Source organism: Rhea pennata, chromosome 2 (genome assembly GCF_028389875.1).
Source record: "Rhea pennata isolate bPtePen1 chromosome 2, bPtePen1.pri, whole genome shotgun sequence".
NCBI classification, from domain to species: domain Eukaryota; kingdom Metazoa; phylum Chordata; class Aves; order Rheiformes; family Rheidae; genus Rhea; species Rhea pennata.
Window position 1 is genome coordinate 110,261,556 of NC_084664.1, and position 17,556 is coordinate 110,279,111.

General features: G+C 45.6%; 1 protein-coding gene across 4 annotated transcripts in view; it reads right to left on the minus strand.

Moving 5' to 3' along the window:
* Window positions 1-6,416: 6,416 nt before the first annotated feature.
* MTCL1 (microtubule crosslinking factor 1) overlaps window positions 6,417-17,556 on the minus strand; it is a 103,312-nt gene continuing 92,172 nt past the window's right edge. For 3 of the 4 annotated variants that reach the window (XM_062570146.1, XM_062570145.1, XM_062570144.1), the window contains 3 exons: window positions 16,360-16,391; window positions 13,424-14,984; window positions 6,417-7,675 (listed from right to left, as the gene is read on the minus strand). In XM_062570146.1, the coding sequence (XP_062426130.1) occupies window positions 7,451-7,675; window positions 13,424-14,984; window positions 16,360-16,391 (1,818 nt within the window). In that variant the 3' untranslated portion in view covers window positions 6,417-7,450. The remainder of the gene's footprint in view (window positions 7,676-13,423; window positions 14,985-16,359; window positions 16,392-17,556) is intronic. The other variant, XM_062570147.1, reaches the window with a different exon arrangement.

Here is a 17,556-nt window from a genome sequence, read left to right on the forward strand (position 1 = left end):
GCTATTCTCCAGACATTTCTTCAGTTACCATCTTGCCCAGTCCTTCATTAGCACAGAAAAAAATGCTAGACTCCAATCACTAAGACTTGCTAAGTAGCTTAAAGGACAATTTTCACCGTCCATTTAACCTGTCTTTAAAGCTCTGCATTGTATTTATCTTCTTGTTCTGAACTGAGCTTTTAAGCACCAAGACTATTTAAAAAGAGTGCAGCAAACAGTATATGATGACTCAGCTTTTTAATTTCCGAGGACTAGCTTTGCAATATTCTGCTGGTAAATGTTGAGTGATGCTGATACGGGATAGAAAGTGAAGTTAAACAGTGTGGAAAAGCTGTGGTCTGCTCCAGAGTTGGTCTGAAGAAACTCCTCTACCCCTTTTTAGTAAACATCATTTTTATAGACCGTGCAAGGACTCTACTGTTAGGGGATTGATTTTGCCCCATATATGTTCATATACAGGACACAAAACCCCAAAAATAGATAGCTAAACATAAACGAGACTCTCAGGACTTAAAGACAGACAGATAGATGGATGGATAGATATAACTTTATCTTTCTTTGGGACTCTATTTTCAATGTATCCACTTCATTCTGCTGTCTTCTGTGACTACCTCAGAGTTTATAAGTGGTTGCTCCCTAGCCTACATGCACTTTCAGAAGATTTAATGATCATGTTGCCTGATATGTCTTACTTTTTGATCAGAAGCAGTGAGGTCCTGCCTCTAGGCAGCTGGCAAGGAACTTTTTGCATCTAATGCATTATTTTCTGTTTAAACGATTCTTTCCAGGCTGTAATTACTGTCTGTCTGCACTGCAATACGCACCAAGGCTAATCAGCTCAGCTGTCGGCATTGTCTGCTACTCTGACAAGGGACTAAAATCATTGCTGGCCTGACCCGATAGATGTCAAGGTTAAAAATGTCTCAGTGCTTCTTCAAATTGGCTCTTTTCTGGTTTATGACCTATGCAGGCTTGAGAAAAGTGTGTGTGAATTTAAACTAGATTTTATTGAGTGACCTGACTCCTACTGTGAGATATATTTCCACTTTTCCAATGCTTTCTGGTATGTAGGTCACAGTAAATTTAGTTAACTTGCTAAGTAGCTCAAGTGATAATTTAATTTTGGGGTGGGGTGTGTTTTTTTCATTCAGGTCAAGAGTGGCCTCAGGTAAGAGTATGATAGTTCCTTATCCTGTTCTCTGTCCTGGCTCCACTTTGGTTTCTGCGTTGCCTCTGTCTAACTTGAAGAACCAGTACCAGAGCGACTTTTCACGCTGGCTTTGGGGCGATTCGAAGGTAGCTCACTCAGCTGGGGGAAACCAGAATCCCTGGTCATGGGATTGACTAAATCAACCTGTTCTGTAACTGGGAGCTGCAGTTAGCTGAGCAGGGCTTGTAGGACAGGAATGGATTAATGGTAATTGCTTAACCCAGAGTCCTTCTGACCAAGAGCTCCATCAGATCCTTCTGATCAGGGAAAATGTTTCTACTAAATTATTTAGCTCTATGCTAGGAAGATGCAGTAATTATTTGCTGAATAAAAGTAACCTGCGTACATGGGGAGATGATTAATGCTGACACGTTACACTGTAATGCTGCAGTTAATGAATAAATAATTGTGCTACTGTTCTTAATGCAAAAAGGTTGTAGAATTCAGGGAATAATGTCCCACAGTTTCCCCTCCACTGGATATCACTAAATCCTTCAAGATGTCATCACTTGGCAGGTCAGTCTATCATCCTGAAAACTTGGGGGCTTATATGACAATTAGTGTTATAGACAGGCAAGGTCCCAGTCTGTAGCATCATATGCAACAGCCCAGCTGAAGGTTTGCCTCAGCCAAGTCGCAATTTCAGAGCTGCTCTCAGGGAAATCAGGATCAGGTACATTATTTACTGAACACAGCTTGGGGCGCTGGCTTCCAGGGACTAATTCTGTCTTCCTGACTTATTTCTGCTTTCCTCCCAACGATATCAACATCCTACTACTTCTTTTTCTAATAATATAATAAGTTTTTAAAAATATGATTATATGTCTATTCATCTTGATATAATGTAATATAGTATAATATAATATAATAAAGATGGCTGTACAAAATGATACATTTAACTTGCATTTTAAATGTAAGTAGTAAAAATAGTAGAGCTATATTGTTGTCAGAGGCATCACAGATGGAGGTGAACACAGATAATTTGTGGAGCCAGGGCTTTGATTTTGTCTAAGATGTGATTTCCATGACAAACCACAGCGACATTATACTAAAAAAAATGTCCTCTCAAAAGTCTTTGGTTTTGTCATGGAAATAGCTGTGACAAAATCATGGCCTTCATTGTTCTTCCTCTCATTCACGTATGTAAAGTGGATTTTTTTTGTCCTACCAAAGTAGCATGCAGAAAATCCAGCAATTAACAATACAATGCACATTTCTAAGACAAAATCAGGAATCAATTTTATTTTAAAGACAAACATGCTGAAGCCCTGCTCAGAGATTTGTGGTAAAAGTTCCCAAAGTGTCCAAGTTGCTTAAGTCTTTTACAAGAAGACTTTAGAAAGAAGAAAATCGATGAGATTTATGTTCCTAATTACTTAAACACTTAAAACTGCAATTCTCAGTAGGTAACCTGCATGGACTACTCCTCACATATGTAGCTTAATATCAGTGGCAATCTTTTCAACACCCCAAAATTGTGCTCAGCTGCCCGTTGCTGCAGGGTTTAGTATTTTAGAAGCCAGTTTAGTATTTTGGAAGCCAGTAAGAAAAAAGCATCTGCTGAGAAATGCCTTTGGGAGGAGGCTGTTTGCTAGCATTCAGTGCTCTCATCTGCAGCCTGATCCCCAGGGATTACAGCGAGGAAGGGGGCAGGAGGAGGATGAGCGGAGCACCTGGGCCCGCGACATTTTTCTGCGTAAACCTATTCTAAGGCCTTACTGTAGGGATTAAAAAATCCAATTAAGGTATAAAAAAACCCTCTAGGGATTTAACAAGACAAAACAAAAATTTCTATTGCTGGCATTTAATAGGATTCCCATTGCACGACCTAGCAGCAGATTCTTCCCTGTTAGCACAGTATCCGCTTACATTTCTTTGCCAGACTTCCTGCCATCAAAAGAGCCATCGAAAACTCAATAGCCGAACTAGTTCTTCCCCCTCTTTTTCTGCAGCCATCCATGTACTTGTAGCTGCTGAAGACATAGTGTTCTACTTTTCTTTCTGTGACCTTCTCATCTCACATCTCAGCCACGGCCCTGGGCAAGGCTAGCTCAGGCTCATGGGTGCTCCAGGCGCGAGGGAGCGTTTCTGCCATCCTCCACCCACGGGCCTCCTGCGGCACCAAGCTACACCCGCTGGCTGTAAAACCAGATGCTCCTTAGGAGCAGCCTTAGGTCTGTGCAAGCCCAGCCCTACCTTTCCCTCAAAAACAGTTACTTCGTAGGGAAGCAGTGTCTTTTTTGAGGCTCAGCAGCCCATTGAGAGATCCCTCGCCACTGAACACCACAGGATTTGTCTTGCAAATTTTGCGGAGGATGCCCGGACTGGCTGGAGCTTCTGCATGGTGTTTGTACACCAGAGGAGAATGACTAATGATGCGAGAGGTCCTAGCACGGCTCTTCTAGGAAAAACAAATGGACGTTTTGAGAAAGAGAGGCTGATTTATTTTTTATTCTAGAGACATATCTAGCAGGGCAGTTATTTCTCCCATCCAGACTTTGAAGGCAGTGTGTCTCATGCTCCTGCAAGATGGATAAAAAGAGAGAAGGGAAGCAGACTTTGCTTAAAGTTATTAAGCCTCTCCGGAAAGCAGGCCGGGCTATGTGAGGACTGAAGACATTAGCTGTCATTTTGCATGAAAATTATATGTACTCAACAGCTTAACAGTATTCTAGCAGGTTGCAGTGACTTAGCTGGAAGTCAAAATCAGGGAACCAGGAGGAAACAAAATGCTGCCAGGGATATGGTAGCTCCAAAGACAGCAGGAGGGAGCTTGATGACTGCTGATATGGGGGAGCTGTAAGAAGAGGAAGGATGGCACGAGCCTGACCCTGGGCCTGGCACAGATGCAGTGCTGCCCCAAATTCGGACATGGGATACCATCCACAGCCAGGACTAGGGACAGAGCCTGGCTGGGGAGGGCGAGACAGCATAAAATCAGCACGCGGGGCTGCGGTGCTGTGGGAGCCGGCTCGTCAGAGAGCCAGCCGCAGGCTCCAGTCCTTCACCTAATTACCAGCTGTATACGAGGGAATATCCCAAGGCCATAAGCTCAGGCGCCGCAAATCCCTGAGCGAAATGCAGCTATCTATTGCAGCCTCGTCAGGCGAAGCTACGACAGACGTCTTCACATCCCTTTAAACTAATTTGTGTGGCAATCTTTGAGGCTGCTCTTGCCCTGATTATTCATGAGGCAGTAATTCAGCAGTGCCACAGACACCAAGTGAGCCACAGACCTTCTGAAAAGGCTTTTTATTCTATCTTAGAAGCCTTTAAAATAACCTTAAATGGACTACAGACCCATCATTTATTTTACAACTTATTTAAGTAATTATGGAATGTGCTGGCCTAATGGGTGGGAAAATCCCCCAACTCTACCAGTAGCAATTTTAGCAGATAAAAACCCTCGTGTTTCCAAAGAGCCAGTAGGACCATGTGATATTTCTTGATGTCGCTGTATTTGCTAATTAGACTAGAAAGGAACTTATGTTTAATTAATGTGATTCTTTTTAAGATCATCTGCAGAATTTCTATTTGCACTTAACCTTCTCCTTCTTGCTGTGTGCTGTCTCACCCTTGTTTCAGTGATTTCCTGCTCGCTCATAAGCATTTTACCTGCCAAACCACAACCAGCTGCTTATCCACAAATACCTTCTTATTTCAGGACAGCCACCAGCTAATTCTCTGGGCTGGCGTACTTCCTGATTTGAAAGGCAAATACCACTTTCTGATATCAAGGGTACAAAGCAGTCATCTGGATTTTCTCCTGCATCGTTAAAAAAATTACAGTTGTCTCAAGGGACAGAAGAATATTTTTACTCTTTGGTAGCGAGCACTAAATCTGCAGCTTCTTTAACATTTAGGAGAAATAGCTTTTAAGGGATCAGTACCCCCTCCTGCTCACCCTGGAAACTGCTCTGGGCAATTAAGATTTTGAAAACAAACGAGGAGCTTTCATTGGTGAATTAGGGCCTCCTTAATGGTCGTTGTGACTCTTCTCTGACCTTCTAAACAATCCTGGGGCAAGTTCCTCCTTCTATTCCCAAACTGAAATTCTTGCAACTGTCAAGTGCTGCAGCTTGAAGATTTTCCAGCATTGGAAAAATAAGTAAAGTGGCCACCACCTGTAGTTTTAAGTGTTCAAACTTAGTGCGCCTACTTAATGCTCATGAAAAATGCTAACAGTGAGGCTTTGAGACAACCGTGAAGGCACACGACACAATCAGTACTTCAGGAGTGGGACTGGACACTGCTTTTTTGGCTAGGGCACTAGAGGACCATTGGAAAACAGTACTTTGGTCACTGCTTATTTCAGTGAGTGGCAATTTTCGCAGTGGTGACCCTGAGGTGGACATTTGGACATTGGGTTAATAGCCACTGTCCTAACTGATGTGAGAGAAATAAGACCTCCATGAGCTTTTATTTGGGAGCTGACCCAACAGCTCGGGAGTTTGTTCTCATCCACCAGCTGAATTAAACTTCCTAGAAAGCTGGCCACAGCACAACAGAACACAATGTGAGGGAGCTTATTGCTCACTAGCGCTAACCAGGAAAGCTTCTAAGGAGCCCAGATGGTGCTCTTAAATAACTGATAATAAGCAAGGGGAAATCAAACAGGAATGAGCCAGATCAGCTATGGGATAACTAGTCAGACCGGTCCCAGGGCTCCCAGAGAAAGCATGTGGCCAGACAGATGGTACCAGGCAAAATAGCTCAAGAGCCTTCCACGTCTTGGGAAGATTTGAGTTCTTGGCCGCATCTAGCGCTACATGTTAGCCACCAGCTTTTAAAAAGCTCTGGTTTTATTGGATTCTGTCCGTAAGAGACTTCCGCGCAGGAGAGACTTGGATTAACAGCAACCACATCATATTTTTGATATTATGATTTTCTGGCTTGTTTTCACTTGCATGAATGACGGAGAGCCACCAGGCACAGCACCTCAGAGGAGCTGCGAGGATAGGTCCTGCTGCCGCAGTGAGCAAGCTGCTTTGCAGAGGCCAGTAAGGGACTTCAGAAATCTTCCCACGGCCTGATCGAGCACCCACAGGGGTCTGTGGAGCCCAGCACAGCGTGTAACCCGCCATTGCTACTTTTAGGTGAAGCAGCCTTCTCCTTCCCCTACAAAGGAAGGAGTTTGGAGGCTTCTTCCTCCAGTTAAATGGACCACGGGAACTACTGTTGAAAACAAATGTCATGAAGCAATCGAGCAGTTTGTAAATACTGAGGGTTTTTATTTCCACGTCACATGGTCTCCAACAGACTCTTAAACAAGACCAGTTACAATTGAGTATGCCCCGAGCTCTCAGTGTTTTTTTTTTTCTTTTCCCGGAAAACAAAGTTCTCGGGAAACATTGTACACAGCCAGTCGAACGGTTAACAATAATTTAAAAACTCTTTTTTTGTATAGTCAATGCAAGAATACCAACAATAAAAGTACAGTACAGGTAAATTCACAACAATATTACAGTGAAACAGATTGACTCACATTTACGTGATGGCAGAAGTACAGCAGCAGTATGTACATGCACTAAAGTGCTGGGACCCAGAGGCATGCAAGTCAAGTATCGTATGTGTATTTTACAGCTAACTCCGTAAGACTTTCTGAGGCATTTTTTTTTACGTATTTTTTCCCCTGGAGTTTACCTGTATTCCCCTCCATCTTAGTTAATACAATTCTAGTGAACTAGCTTAATGGCTTCCTTCACTACTTAAAAGGTACTGCTTCAGCCAGTTGAAGCATCTTTAAGAACCTTGACTTTTAAAAACTGAAAACACTGACATTAAAAGAGAATAAAATTAACTTAAGACCCTAGTTTTACATGAAAAAAAACCCAACCCCCCCAAAAAAAACCCCAAACCAAAATCAAAAACATAACAGTGCAAATATAACCGAAAGGCAGTTGGTATTTGGAGAGAGCGCGAGCAGGTATTCAAATTCCCTTAAAACTTAATTTACATTTTATTTTAAATCTTAACTTTATCTGTATATCATTTTTTTAACCTTTTTTTTGTTAATATACTGTGTGTAGAAAAGATGGAGACAAAAATAGTTTTCTCAGCTATGAAAAAAATTAAGTTATTACAGGCACATTAACTGTTTCCTTCTAGAAACGTCTCTGTTTCGCAGGGCGGACATTCAGCAGCTGCATTTGAGGCCGTTCGGCGGCCGCCCCCGCTCGGTCCCCCCCTCTCCGATGGAGACGGCTCCCGGCGGAGGCTGCTGCCGCCCGCGGCCGCGGCTCAGGCGCGCGGCGCCTCCGGCGGGCCGGCGGCACCGGCCGGGCTTTCCGCCGGCGGGTCCTTGCTCCCGCGCTCCTCGGGGGAAGGCAGATCTCCGGTGGACGGCGACTGGGAGGCCGTGGGGGAATGCGAAGCCCATCGGGACGGCGGGCGCCGGTTCGCTGGTCTCTCCGGCCGGGAGAAGCAGGGTTCGAGGGATGGAGCTAGTGCAGAACAAGGTAGTTCCTTTGCAGCCAAGAGAGCAAAACAGTGGTTAGTGACTTGTACTGGAGGCGTTTTGGCTCTGCAGAGAATTCAAAACACCAGACTCAGCTAAGCATCTGTCATGTCACGGGACGCGAGCAAGCAGCAAACACACTTCTGCGCGCGGGCTCCAGATATCTGTGTATGTGTCCATGACTTATGGAACGGATAAGGAGAGAATGAAAGAAGGTTTGGGATGAGTTGAAGTAGCTGACAAACTTCCATTTGCTAATACGCCTTGTGCTAAAAGGAAAAAAGCTGAAAAATATATTGGCATGACAATTCAGTAAATTCCACTAGCCATCGCATTGCTCTAAGTGCCAACCTGGTGTGCAAGTGCCCAGTTCGGCATTTGCAAGGGAGGTGAAGATCAACCTCTGCCTCCTTCTGTCTGCTGCAGACTGGCGTGTAGGAAAGACTTCCTGGCAAGAGAATAATGATGACAGCACTAGCTATGACCTCCAAGGGGCCTAAAGATGAGGCTTACCTACAAATTTCAACTTCTAGAACATCACTCGGACTGTCAGCTGCTTGAGGCTGACTTATGGGAATCAGTGGTCTTCTACACTAAGGGTGACATTCACGGAAATAGAAGAAAAATTGAGACTTTTATTTTTCCACCAGCTTTCCACTGTTCAGGATTGGTAGCCTGCTGGTGCAATCAGAAACAAACTGGCTTGCGATTTTTTCACCCTGGCACTAGGTTGATAATTGCTTCTAATATTTCTGGACTCTGCTCCTGGCACAGGCAGACCTCACGCCCTGCTTTGCAGGCTCCTTACATCACGACGACTGACTGCGGGAGCAAGCCCGTCCCGCGATGCCAGAGCACAACGCCTGACTTTCTCTGCCCGCTTTAAACTTGCTAACGGCGAACCAGCTGAGTTTGTCAACCTACAGAAACACATACGCTGAGGAGAGGTCACTGGAGAGGACCACAGAGCTAAATAAAAATCAGTCTTAAAATCAGAATGCAAATGGAGATAGAGATTATCAACCAGACAAGGGAAAGGAAAAGCTCCGGCGTGGTGAAGCACAGAGAAGCCAGGGGAGCAGTGGAGAGATGCCGTACACATGGAGAAACAGACGAGCGACCGGGGGTGGGAGGCGGTGGGTGAGGTAACATGGTATGACCGGCCATGGACAAACGAGGTGGGACGCCGTTGAGTGCATCGGTCGAACGGCGAGGCTCAAACGCGAACGCTGCGTGACGCACCAGAGCCACCGAGCTGCGCCAGCAGCGCGTTTCGGGGCCGAGGGTCCCGCGGGACTCGGGGCCGTCTCCTCACGGGGCTCACCGCAGCGCCTTCGGGGGCGACCAGGACTGTGCCCGGACTTCACCTCATCCCGCGGGGCCTGGGGCAGCGTACGGCCCGCGAGAGCCGCGGCTCCGCTTGGATTTGCCGGGAGAAATCCCGGTGCAGAGCAGGGCCGCGGGGCAGCACGGCGCGACGCCCGGCGCCTACGCGGTTTTCCGTTTGGCTCTTAGGCGCCTTCTAGACAGCGGCTTAAAACGACAGCAGCGCCGCGGGCTTCTGGCCGCTCCGCCCTCGCTTCACGGGAGCGAAGGAGGGCCGGCGCCGTAACAGCGCAGCGCGCGCCCGTGGCGGCCTCCCAGCCGCCGGGCACGGCGCCGCGCACACGCGTGGCCCCCGGCGCTGCTCCTTCTGCGGGGCATGGAAGAGAGGGGCACCCCCAGCTCCGGGCTGGCTCCTACAGGGGGTGCTGAAACCCCCAAACGTCCTCACTTGCCATATGCCCTTAGGCAGAAACATTTAAAAAAACGACCGTCTTTTGGGTAATTTAGTTTAACGGCTGCTTTTGGAGAGGGGAGCACTTCTAAGCCGGGGTGTTGGCACCGCGAAAGACCATCTCAGCTTTCGCTGCCCGCTCGCGCCCAGGCCAGGCCGTCGCCACCTCGGCTACGGCCGTGCTAGCGGATGAAACAGGCCTTTCCCCGGCTCTGCGCGAAGCGGGTCGTCGCAGCCCACGTCCACACGGCGTCTGCCCCCACGCCACGCCACGCCACGCCGCGGCAGCCCGGTGCCTCCCCCCGAGGCGCTGGGGAGCGCCCCAGCTGGGCACCGGCCAAACTGGGCCGGGACCAGCTGGGACCCCAGGCGGCCGCCGGCCCTTGGGCTGCCGCTCGAGCCCGCTCCCCGTCCCCGATGGGGTCCTGTCCCCGGGGAGCCCGGGGTCCCGTGCGCGACGCGTGCGGGGAGCCGGGGCGCCGCCGGCCGCGTGCCGCTGGGGACCCGCGCCTTCGGAGCGACCGCTTTCGGAAAGGGCTGGAAACAAGGCGGAAAGGACTTACAGCAGCGAGGCAGGCAGGGTTAGAGTCCCCAGGGGGCAGTTAATAAGACAGTTTGGTTCTGGACAGAACAGATAGAAAAGAGAAAGAAAGCAAGTAGGTTGGAAAGAATCGTTTTAATCAATGATTTTTCAAAGCGAAGGTTTCTTGTCGGCAGAGGAGGTCTCCAGATGTTCCTACCCATTCACATCATGTTACCGGCTGTAGCAGGGGGCAAACGACTAATGAGTAAATTAAAAAAAACAAAAAAAAGAAAAGCCACCAGCAGAAGCCGTTTTAGGAAAGAGAGAAGCAAACCAGCCAAGCCTTCGCAAACCTAGCACAGTCTCACAAGTGGCATTCAACAACCCAAACATTTCAAGTCAGCAGAGGAAGATGTCTTTTATCCATTGCCAAGACTGATTAGGGCTGGGGGAAAAAAAAATTTACTGCGAAAGAGGAGTAAAGCTGTATTTTTTCCTTTGTTTGATTTTGAGAGCAAATTTCTGCTTAGGAGATCCTTAAAAGGCAAAAAAGCCCCTCATTTTTATGCTACTTGGATGCCCATATAAAGCTCTGATGAAAGCTATTTGCCTCTCCCGTCTTGTTCCTACTCAGCAGCGGCACTGAAAGGGAGACGCAGACTGAAATAAAAGCACTCGCCTTCTGCCACCGTCCTCCCTACTTTTTTACACCCTTGCCTGCTATAGAAGAGAAGCGTTCATACTGCTCTAATGTGGCCAGCCAGGTAAACCTACCTTGCGTTTTTATGGTAATATTTATAAATTCCATATACACAAGATAGGGGTTCAGCGAATTAGCAGGATAAGATTCTGCTTGGCTGCATCGGGTGGATGCGAATTTGCTTGTAAGCACCCCTGGGCAGGTTCGAATGAAAATACAGAGCTACTACGAAAATGCATTGCTGCAACGTATGCACATACAGGCACACATATGTATGTGCGTAAATACATAGATATGAACTAGATTTTGCATTTGCAGCGGGAATATAAAAGGAAATTATGCAACCGGAACATCCAAAAGCTCAAATTAGAGAAGAGCTGCGAACAAGCGCTCCAGGCAAGTTCAAAAGCCGTTAATATGCGATGCCCCGGCTGCAGGAAAAGGAAGGCTTTCTGTGGTTAAAGGGGTCACTCGCGTTGTCTGGAAGCCCACCGGGGAGGGGGGCGCCCAGCAAGGAGCAGCGGAGGGCGGCCGGGCTGCGCTGGCCGGCATGGCTCCAAGCACACCTCGCCTCCCGGGGCCCGGCACCCACCACATCCACTGCCCCCGGCTTGCGACAAAACGGGATGCAACTTGCACACGGTGTCATTTGTGTGGCCAGCGTAATCCATAAATAACCCTAGGCACTTCCAGAGGCTACACTTCTTTGAGGTTTTGTTTTCAGCAGGAAATCCACCTAAGTGCCACCTTGACTGGGAAAAGCTAAGCCTGTCGTGTGGACGCTGCCTTCCTTTTCCAGGCATGTTTTGGGGAAAGGACAGGACCACCCCAAGTTCATAACCTGGGCAGTTAGACAATAGTCCAAACAACTGAGTAAGACTGGCAAGGAGGAAAAAAATCTGAGCTCTGAGGCTTGGCACTCAAAAAACTAGGCAAAAGATACTGAAAATTCACAATTGGAAGCAATTTTCTATCATGCTGATGATAAAGAAGTTTTTACTAAACAGCATTGACATGAATCTCTCCATGCATCAAACTCTGGTACTGATGTTGGCTGTGTTTTGCCAACAGCAATTTGTGATGTGGGATGACATCAGTTTAGTTATACTTGAAATTTGCTAAGACAGTTGAAAGATGCAGGAGGAAATCGAGAGTTTTCAGCGAGGCCTTGAAGGCAAAGTTGAGGTGAAGCTGTGAGAGTATACCACATACTTTCTAATAAGGAATGGTAATGCATTCCCAATAGTTCAAATTATAGGCAAAATACAGCGATATCTAGAAAGATGGAGATAAATGAGGCTTCTTTCCACTTTTATTGTTTTGAGTTCTATGCACAAAGCCTACTGTCTTTCATTGTTATTTATAATATGCATGTAGCGGTTTTATATATATATATATATATATACAAACTTCCCTATTTATTTCATTTTAAACAGCATATAGGTAATATATCCTCAGTTTTGGATGCCCTGTTAGGAAAAACAATTATGCCCTCTGAGTAGTACCTACAAAAGAGGAGCAAATCACCTCCTTCTAGAACAGCCACCTAGAGAAAGGCAAACTGCAGAACAAACGTCCCGGTGCCCAAGTTCCTGGAAAAGCCTCTCAACCCAAATGTCGACTGAGAAAATCGTTTTTGTCCCTTCCTTTGAGGCTCTCTAAGGCAGGAGTGGTGAGAGCGAACCAGAAATGCCGCTGCTCCCCATCTCAGCCCAGCGAGGCTGATGTGACTCACCAGGTATGAGCACTGCCAAAACACAGGGATGCCACAGAGACAGCCTAGGGTGGGCAGCATGACGGGTTCCTGTCCCTACCCTGGGAAATTTCCCTGACCAGCCCCAAAAATGCTGTTTCACTGTTGCACCAGAAACAGGCACTGTTTAGTGCTGGGCATAGTTCAGCTCTCTCGGGGCTTTCCCAGACCAACTCTCTTCTGCACAAAGGTTCACTAGGAACAGAAGACTTAGCGACAACTCAGAGAGCTTCTGTCCATCACTATGCCCTCTTTTCAGTCGAATTCTGTAGCGTATTCCTATACCTGAGGATCTGACTCCCAATATTTGGGTGTATCTGTTGAGATAGATAACTGTTACACTTTCAAAAGTACAGTAAAACATCAGTATAGATAACTTAAATATTAAGTAGGTTTGTGCTTAGACTAGTTGATTCTCATTATTATAATTACTATTTTCTTGCAAGACAGCAACAATCAACTCTGAATTTCATGCTGTTTAATCACATTTACAGATCAGAGTCAAGCTTTTTCAGATATATCCAGAAAAGGTACGCCAAAGGCACTTAAGTTCTGGATCAGGGCACTGTAGTCACTATTTTAAGAAAGCCTTGTTAATACAGAATTACCCATTCTTGCATAGGAGAAATAGTTTACCTTTTTGTCCAGCACAATACAGAAATTTACTCAAACCTAGGGTCCCTAGAACATCTATTAATTTGTGATGTGTTTTGTCACAGAAACACCTTATCCTCAGGCATTCAAGGGAGAAACGTCTTTATCCAGTAAAGGATAAAGTTCTTCCGATGCTTTCAAGCCTGATAAGCTGTCAGGATAAAACTCAGATTCTTTAACGAGCTCTTCAGTGACAAACCCACCATTTCCATGACTGGAACTCACTGGTAATACCATGACATGACTAGGATATTGCAAATACTCAGAAGGATGCCATGACATCTCATAACGCATTTGTTCAAAGAAGAGTGCATTTAGCCATAGGAGGAAAAACAAACAAACTCATTACCTCTATGGACCCTGGTTCTACTTTGACAATATCTGCTGTGCTGTTGTCATTGCTAAGATTTGGTGGGCTGTGTGAGGGTAGCCTTCTCTCTTCCTTTAAGGCATGCTCCAAAAGTTTCTTATTCAAGATCCTGGCAGCATTTTCTGCAAGTGTATAACCTGGAGGAGCAGATAAGTCCTGCCTGATACTTGTCACCTCAGTCCCTTCTTCCTTTTGCGTCTCTGTCCCCAAACGGAGAGGACTGGGTGATCTGCCACGGGCATTTGCACAAGGTTCCTGCACTGGGCCCAGTTCTGATCTGGGTTCTGCTGACCTGGATCGGCTGCTAGACTTGGGGCATTTTTGGAACGTCTCATGAAAGATGGGGCTATGGTCAATAATGTTGAACAAACTGGAGAGGCCATCATTGATGGTGGTATGGACTGGACTCTCCCTTGTGGTAGTTGATCTAGCCCAGGCAGACTCACTGAATCCTTTTTGAGGCGTACCAGGCAAAGTCCGGTTATTTGGCTGGTCTGATTTGGGAAGGATTTTCCTTTGCAACTTTGGAGAGCCATATTTGGGGGAGCAGCATGTGCGTTCAAATTTAGCCTGGACCTTTTCAATGACAGGGGTCACTTGCCTGCTTCTTAGGCTTCTGGATGGTGATGAGACAGGAGTGGATCCCCCCTTTGGTGTCAGACACTTGTGTGGACTGCTGGTGATACTGCGTAGGGTTTCTGTCTGCAAGCCAACACTGATCGTCTGGGTGGTCTGCGTCCCTGTTGTCCTCATCCCATTGGTTTGACAAGCTGTGTCCTTAAACTGAGGCTCTGTTGAATTAGAGTTAGAGCGTATTGCGTTTCGGACAGAGAAAGCGACCTCCTTCATATCATCACTCATGTTTTTGGACATCTCCAAGCTGTGCAAGGGTGAGGCGAAGCCCACAGTAGTGCAAATAGGGCGTTCAATGGGATGAAGACCACTCTCCAGAAAATCCTTATGATGTTTGGCCAGGTCACAAGACCATCTTCCAAACATATCTGAGGAAGCACCTTTTGTCTCACCAACATTCCCCATACCTTTGGTCACAGAAAACAGGAAGTCTGACTCAACCTGGTTTTTCCCTTCACTGCCAGCTATCACTGAATTATCAAACCTACGGACAACTGGTGGGCTGTGAAAGACCCGAACTCCCATTTTTTCAGTTACACCATGACTCCTCGTTGGCTGCTTCTGGCAGTGCTCTGGGCTGGTCATGGTATTAGTTGTCATAGTGACACTGGTGGTGAGGTACCATGATGATGCCTGGAAGGGATCTGAAGCAGGGTCATTCCCAGCTTTCCCCACCTCCGTCCTTTCTGCCCAGGTTTCTGCAGGCTTCTCGGCAGCCCCACCATGGTTTCTAGTGTTACTGTAATCCCAATTTTTATTGAACTCCTCAATGTACTTCAGATCATCGGGAGACAAAGGAGGGGTTATATCATCTTTGCTGCTAGATGAAGGCAAGTTTTTTTCTGGGAGAAATGGAGAAATATCCATCAAGCGCTGGAATTCTGACATGGAAGAAACAGACATCGCCCTGGAAAGGGGAACACACAAGTATTACATTTGTGCAAACTCTCATAGAACTATTTTTTTTTTCAGTAGAAAACCAACTCAGACAACCCTGCTTTCACTAAGGACTTCTATATGAAACCACTTTAGCCCTCTTTCACTAAAGTTCCCCTTTACTGTTTTTTAAAAGCTGTGAAATGCAAGCATTCCTGATGAGTTTATTAATGGCTCTTACTTTACTGTTTTCTCGTGGATTACTGCTTGGCAAATGCCTGAAATGTGCAGCAGTAAGATGCATTTCAGAAATATATTATTCATGGAAAATGCGTCTTCATGACAATATGAGATACACTTTTCAAAGCAAGTGCAGAATATTTCTGACTTGCTGCAAAATCCACAAGCCCACCCCCACTCCTGTGATTGCTCAGGCTCCACAGCTGGTGCATAGTGATATGGGACAACCTAGATGCTGTTATGTTTAACTGGCTTGGTGACTTGAGCTCATGCTGTAATTCAGCAAAAGGGAATCTCTATGTGATTATGCTAGATTCTTGGCTTTCCCCACACTTTGCTAGTTCATACAAATTAAAAACATTCAGCTGAATTATCCCACTGCTTCATATAAGAAAAACCTAATAACAAAAGAATCTCTCTGAATGGAATTACTTAAAAATGTAAATGTAATTATCAGAGTCTGCTCAATGAGGTAACTAAAGCTGGATAAGGATTCAGTCAGCAATGATTTTTATATAGAAATATTCCAGAAGATATGATGGAGCAATATGGTGAGTTTTTTTAATCAAGAGCACCAGCTGTAGACTTCAGGCGCAACTACATCAATGTTTTCATTGAGATTAGCAGCGTGTTTTTGAAGTGAACCACCTATTTTGGTTTGCATGGGGGGCAATCTCAGAGACCAAGGATTGGATGCCTTTGGGATGTAAGTGAGCTGGAAGATGTTCTCAGAAGCACGACTAACACACTCCAGCTTCAGGTGAGCATTCAGCCCAGGACAGCAGAACAGAAACTGTCCAGAGCAAAATATCTCTGACATGCGGTGGGGGGGGGGCGTGCCAGCTCCTCAGCACCGACTGCTTTGCTCTACAAATCAATGTCTATAGGTCTGCACCACTTGCTAACATAGACATAGCCTTCAGTGTAAGTTGAAGCCTCCTGCACTTTCATACAGCTTAACCTTTGTGCACCACAGCTGAATGTGGCCCAAGTTAATCAGAGAACAGAAGTATACTGAGACAAATTAATCCCTGGATAAGTCTATTAATCTGGCTCACAAGCTGACGAGGAGGTGGTGTGGTTATGGCCAGGGTTTGTAGTTTGGACGCGAGAACATTGGTACTCTGGCTGCTGGGATTTGCTGTTTTCCCCGCAGTTTTACTCACCTTTGAAGATTTCCTCTGTGTGTTTCTTCTTCCTGAAGCAAAACAGAAATGAAGAGGGTGAGTTCTGAACCTGTTCATGGCATTAACTAGTGGGAGTTTTGTCATTTACTTCCAGGTAGTTCCACCACCTGTGTTCGTCCCTAAAAGCAGCTGATTTTTGCCATGATAAGGAATCATAAGGTGCCTATGGGAATAGTCTTCCCTTTAAACATAGACAGGAAAATTGTCAATCACATTCGAACAACAGACTGCACAAAGAAAGAGTGTGTCCCGAATCTAAAACAGCCTTAAACTTTTATAGTCCCATGTTATCAGAAATAGAAGTAAGCTGCAAAAGACTTTTTTCCACATGTACAAAATACTCTGTTGGCCCATATCTTTGTGAGTGAACTTGTTCTTTGGAGTTAATCTGCTTTACGATAGAGACATAGTTGTGCTGAAATAAGAGATAAAACATGGTCCTCTGACGTAAGGTTTCAGTATATATTTTCTAGGAACCAACGAATGGCATCAGTTGAAACTCATTAAACTAGCTATATTAAATGTGTGGGAAAACTATTTCTTGTTTCGTAGAGGGAATACTTAGGCTTGCTAACAGCATTAAGATACTGTTGTGGCAATTATTTCCCTATGACAATTCCCAAAAGGAGTAGGGTCTTTTTAATAGATTCTCCTGAACTAACTGCTCCACATTCTCTATACCAATTGCTATTGTTTAACTGCTTATTTATATTTCTAATAAAATAAAGGAAATACAAAATATGATAAGGAACAAGAAGATAATTAGGACTAACTACTGCTAATTGACCTCATGAAATCAAGTACATTACCAGCGTATAAGTGCATTTCCTAAGTGGGACGCCTCAAAAAGAGCACCTTGTCACTCAGCAAATATCTTTCCAGTATTTATCCAGAGTCAGGAAAGCAACAGGAGTAAAATGATGCTCCTTTCACTTACTCTGGTGTGAGTCTGGAATAACATTACTGGCTTCAATGGAGCTACTACATAGTAAATCTAATCCAAATGAATGGAGAATCAGGCTGAAGGCTGGACTGATTTTTGGTATGGTTAGTACTGGAAAGAAAATACAGTAAAGAGGGATAGTCAGGGGGGTTCAATTGCTTCTGTGCATCATCAGTAAAACTATTCATTAAACTCCAATCAGTTTCACTTGAGCAAAGCTGTGGAGGGGAAAT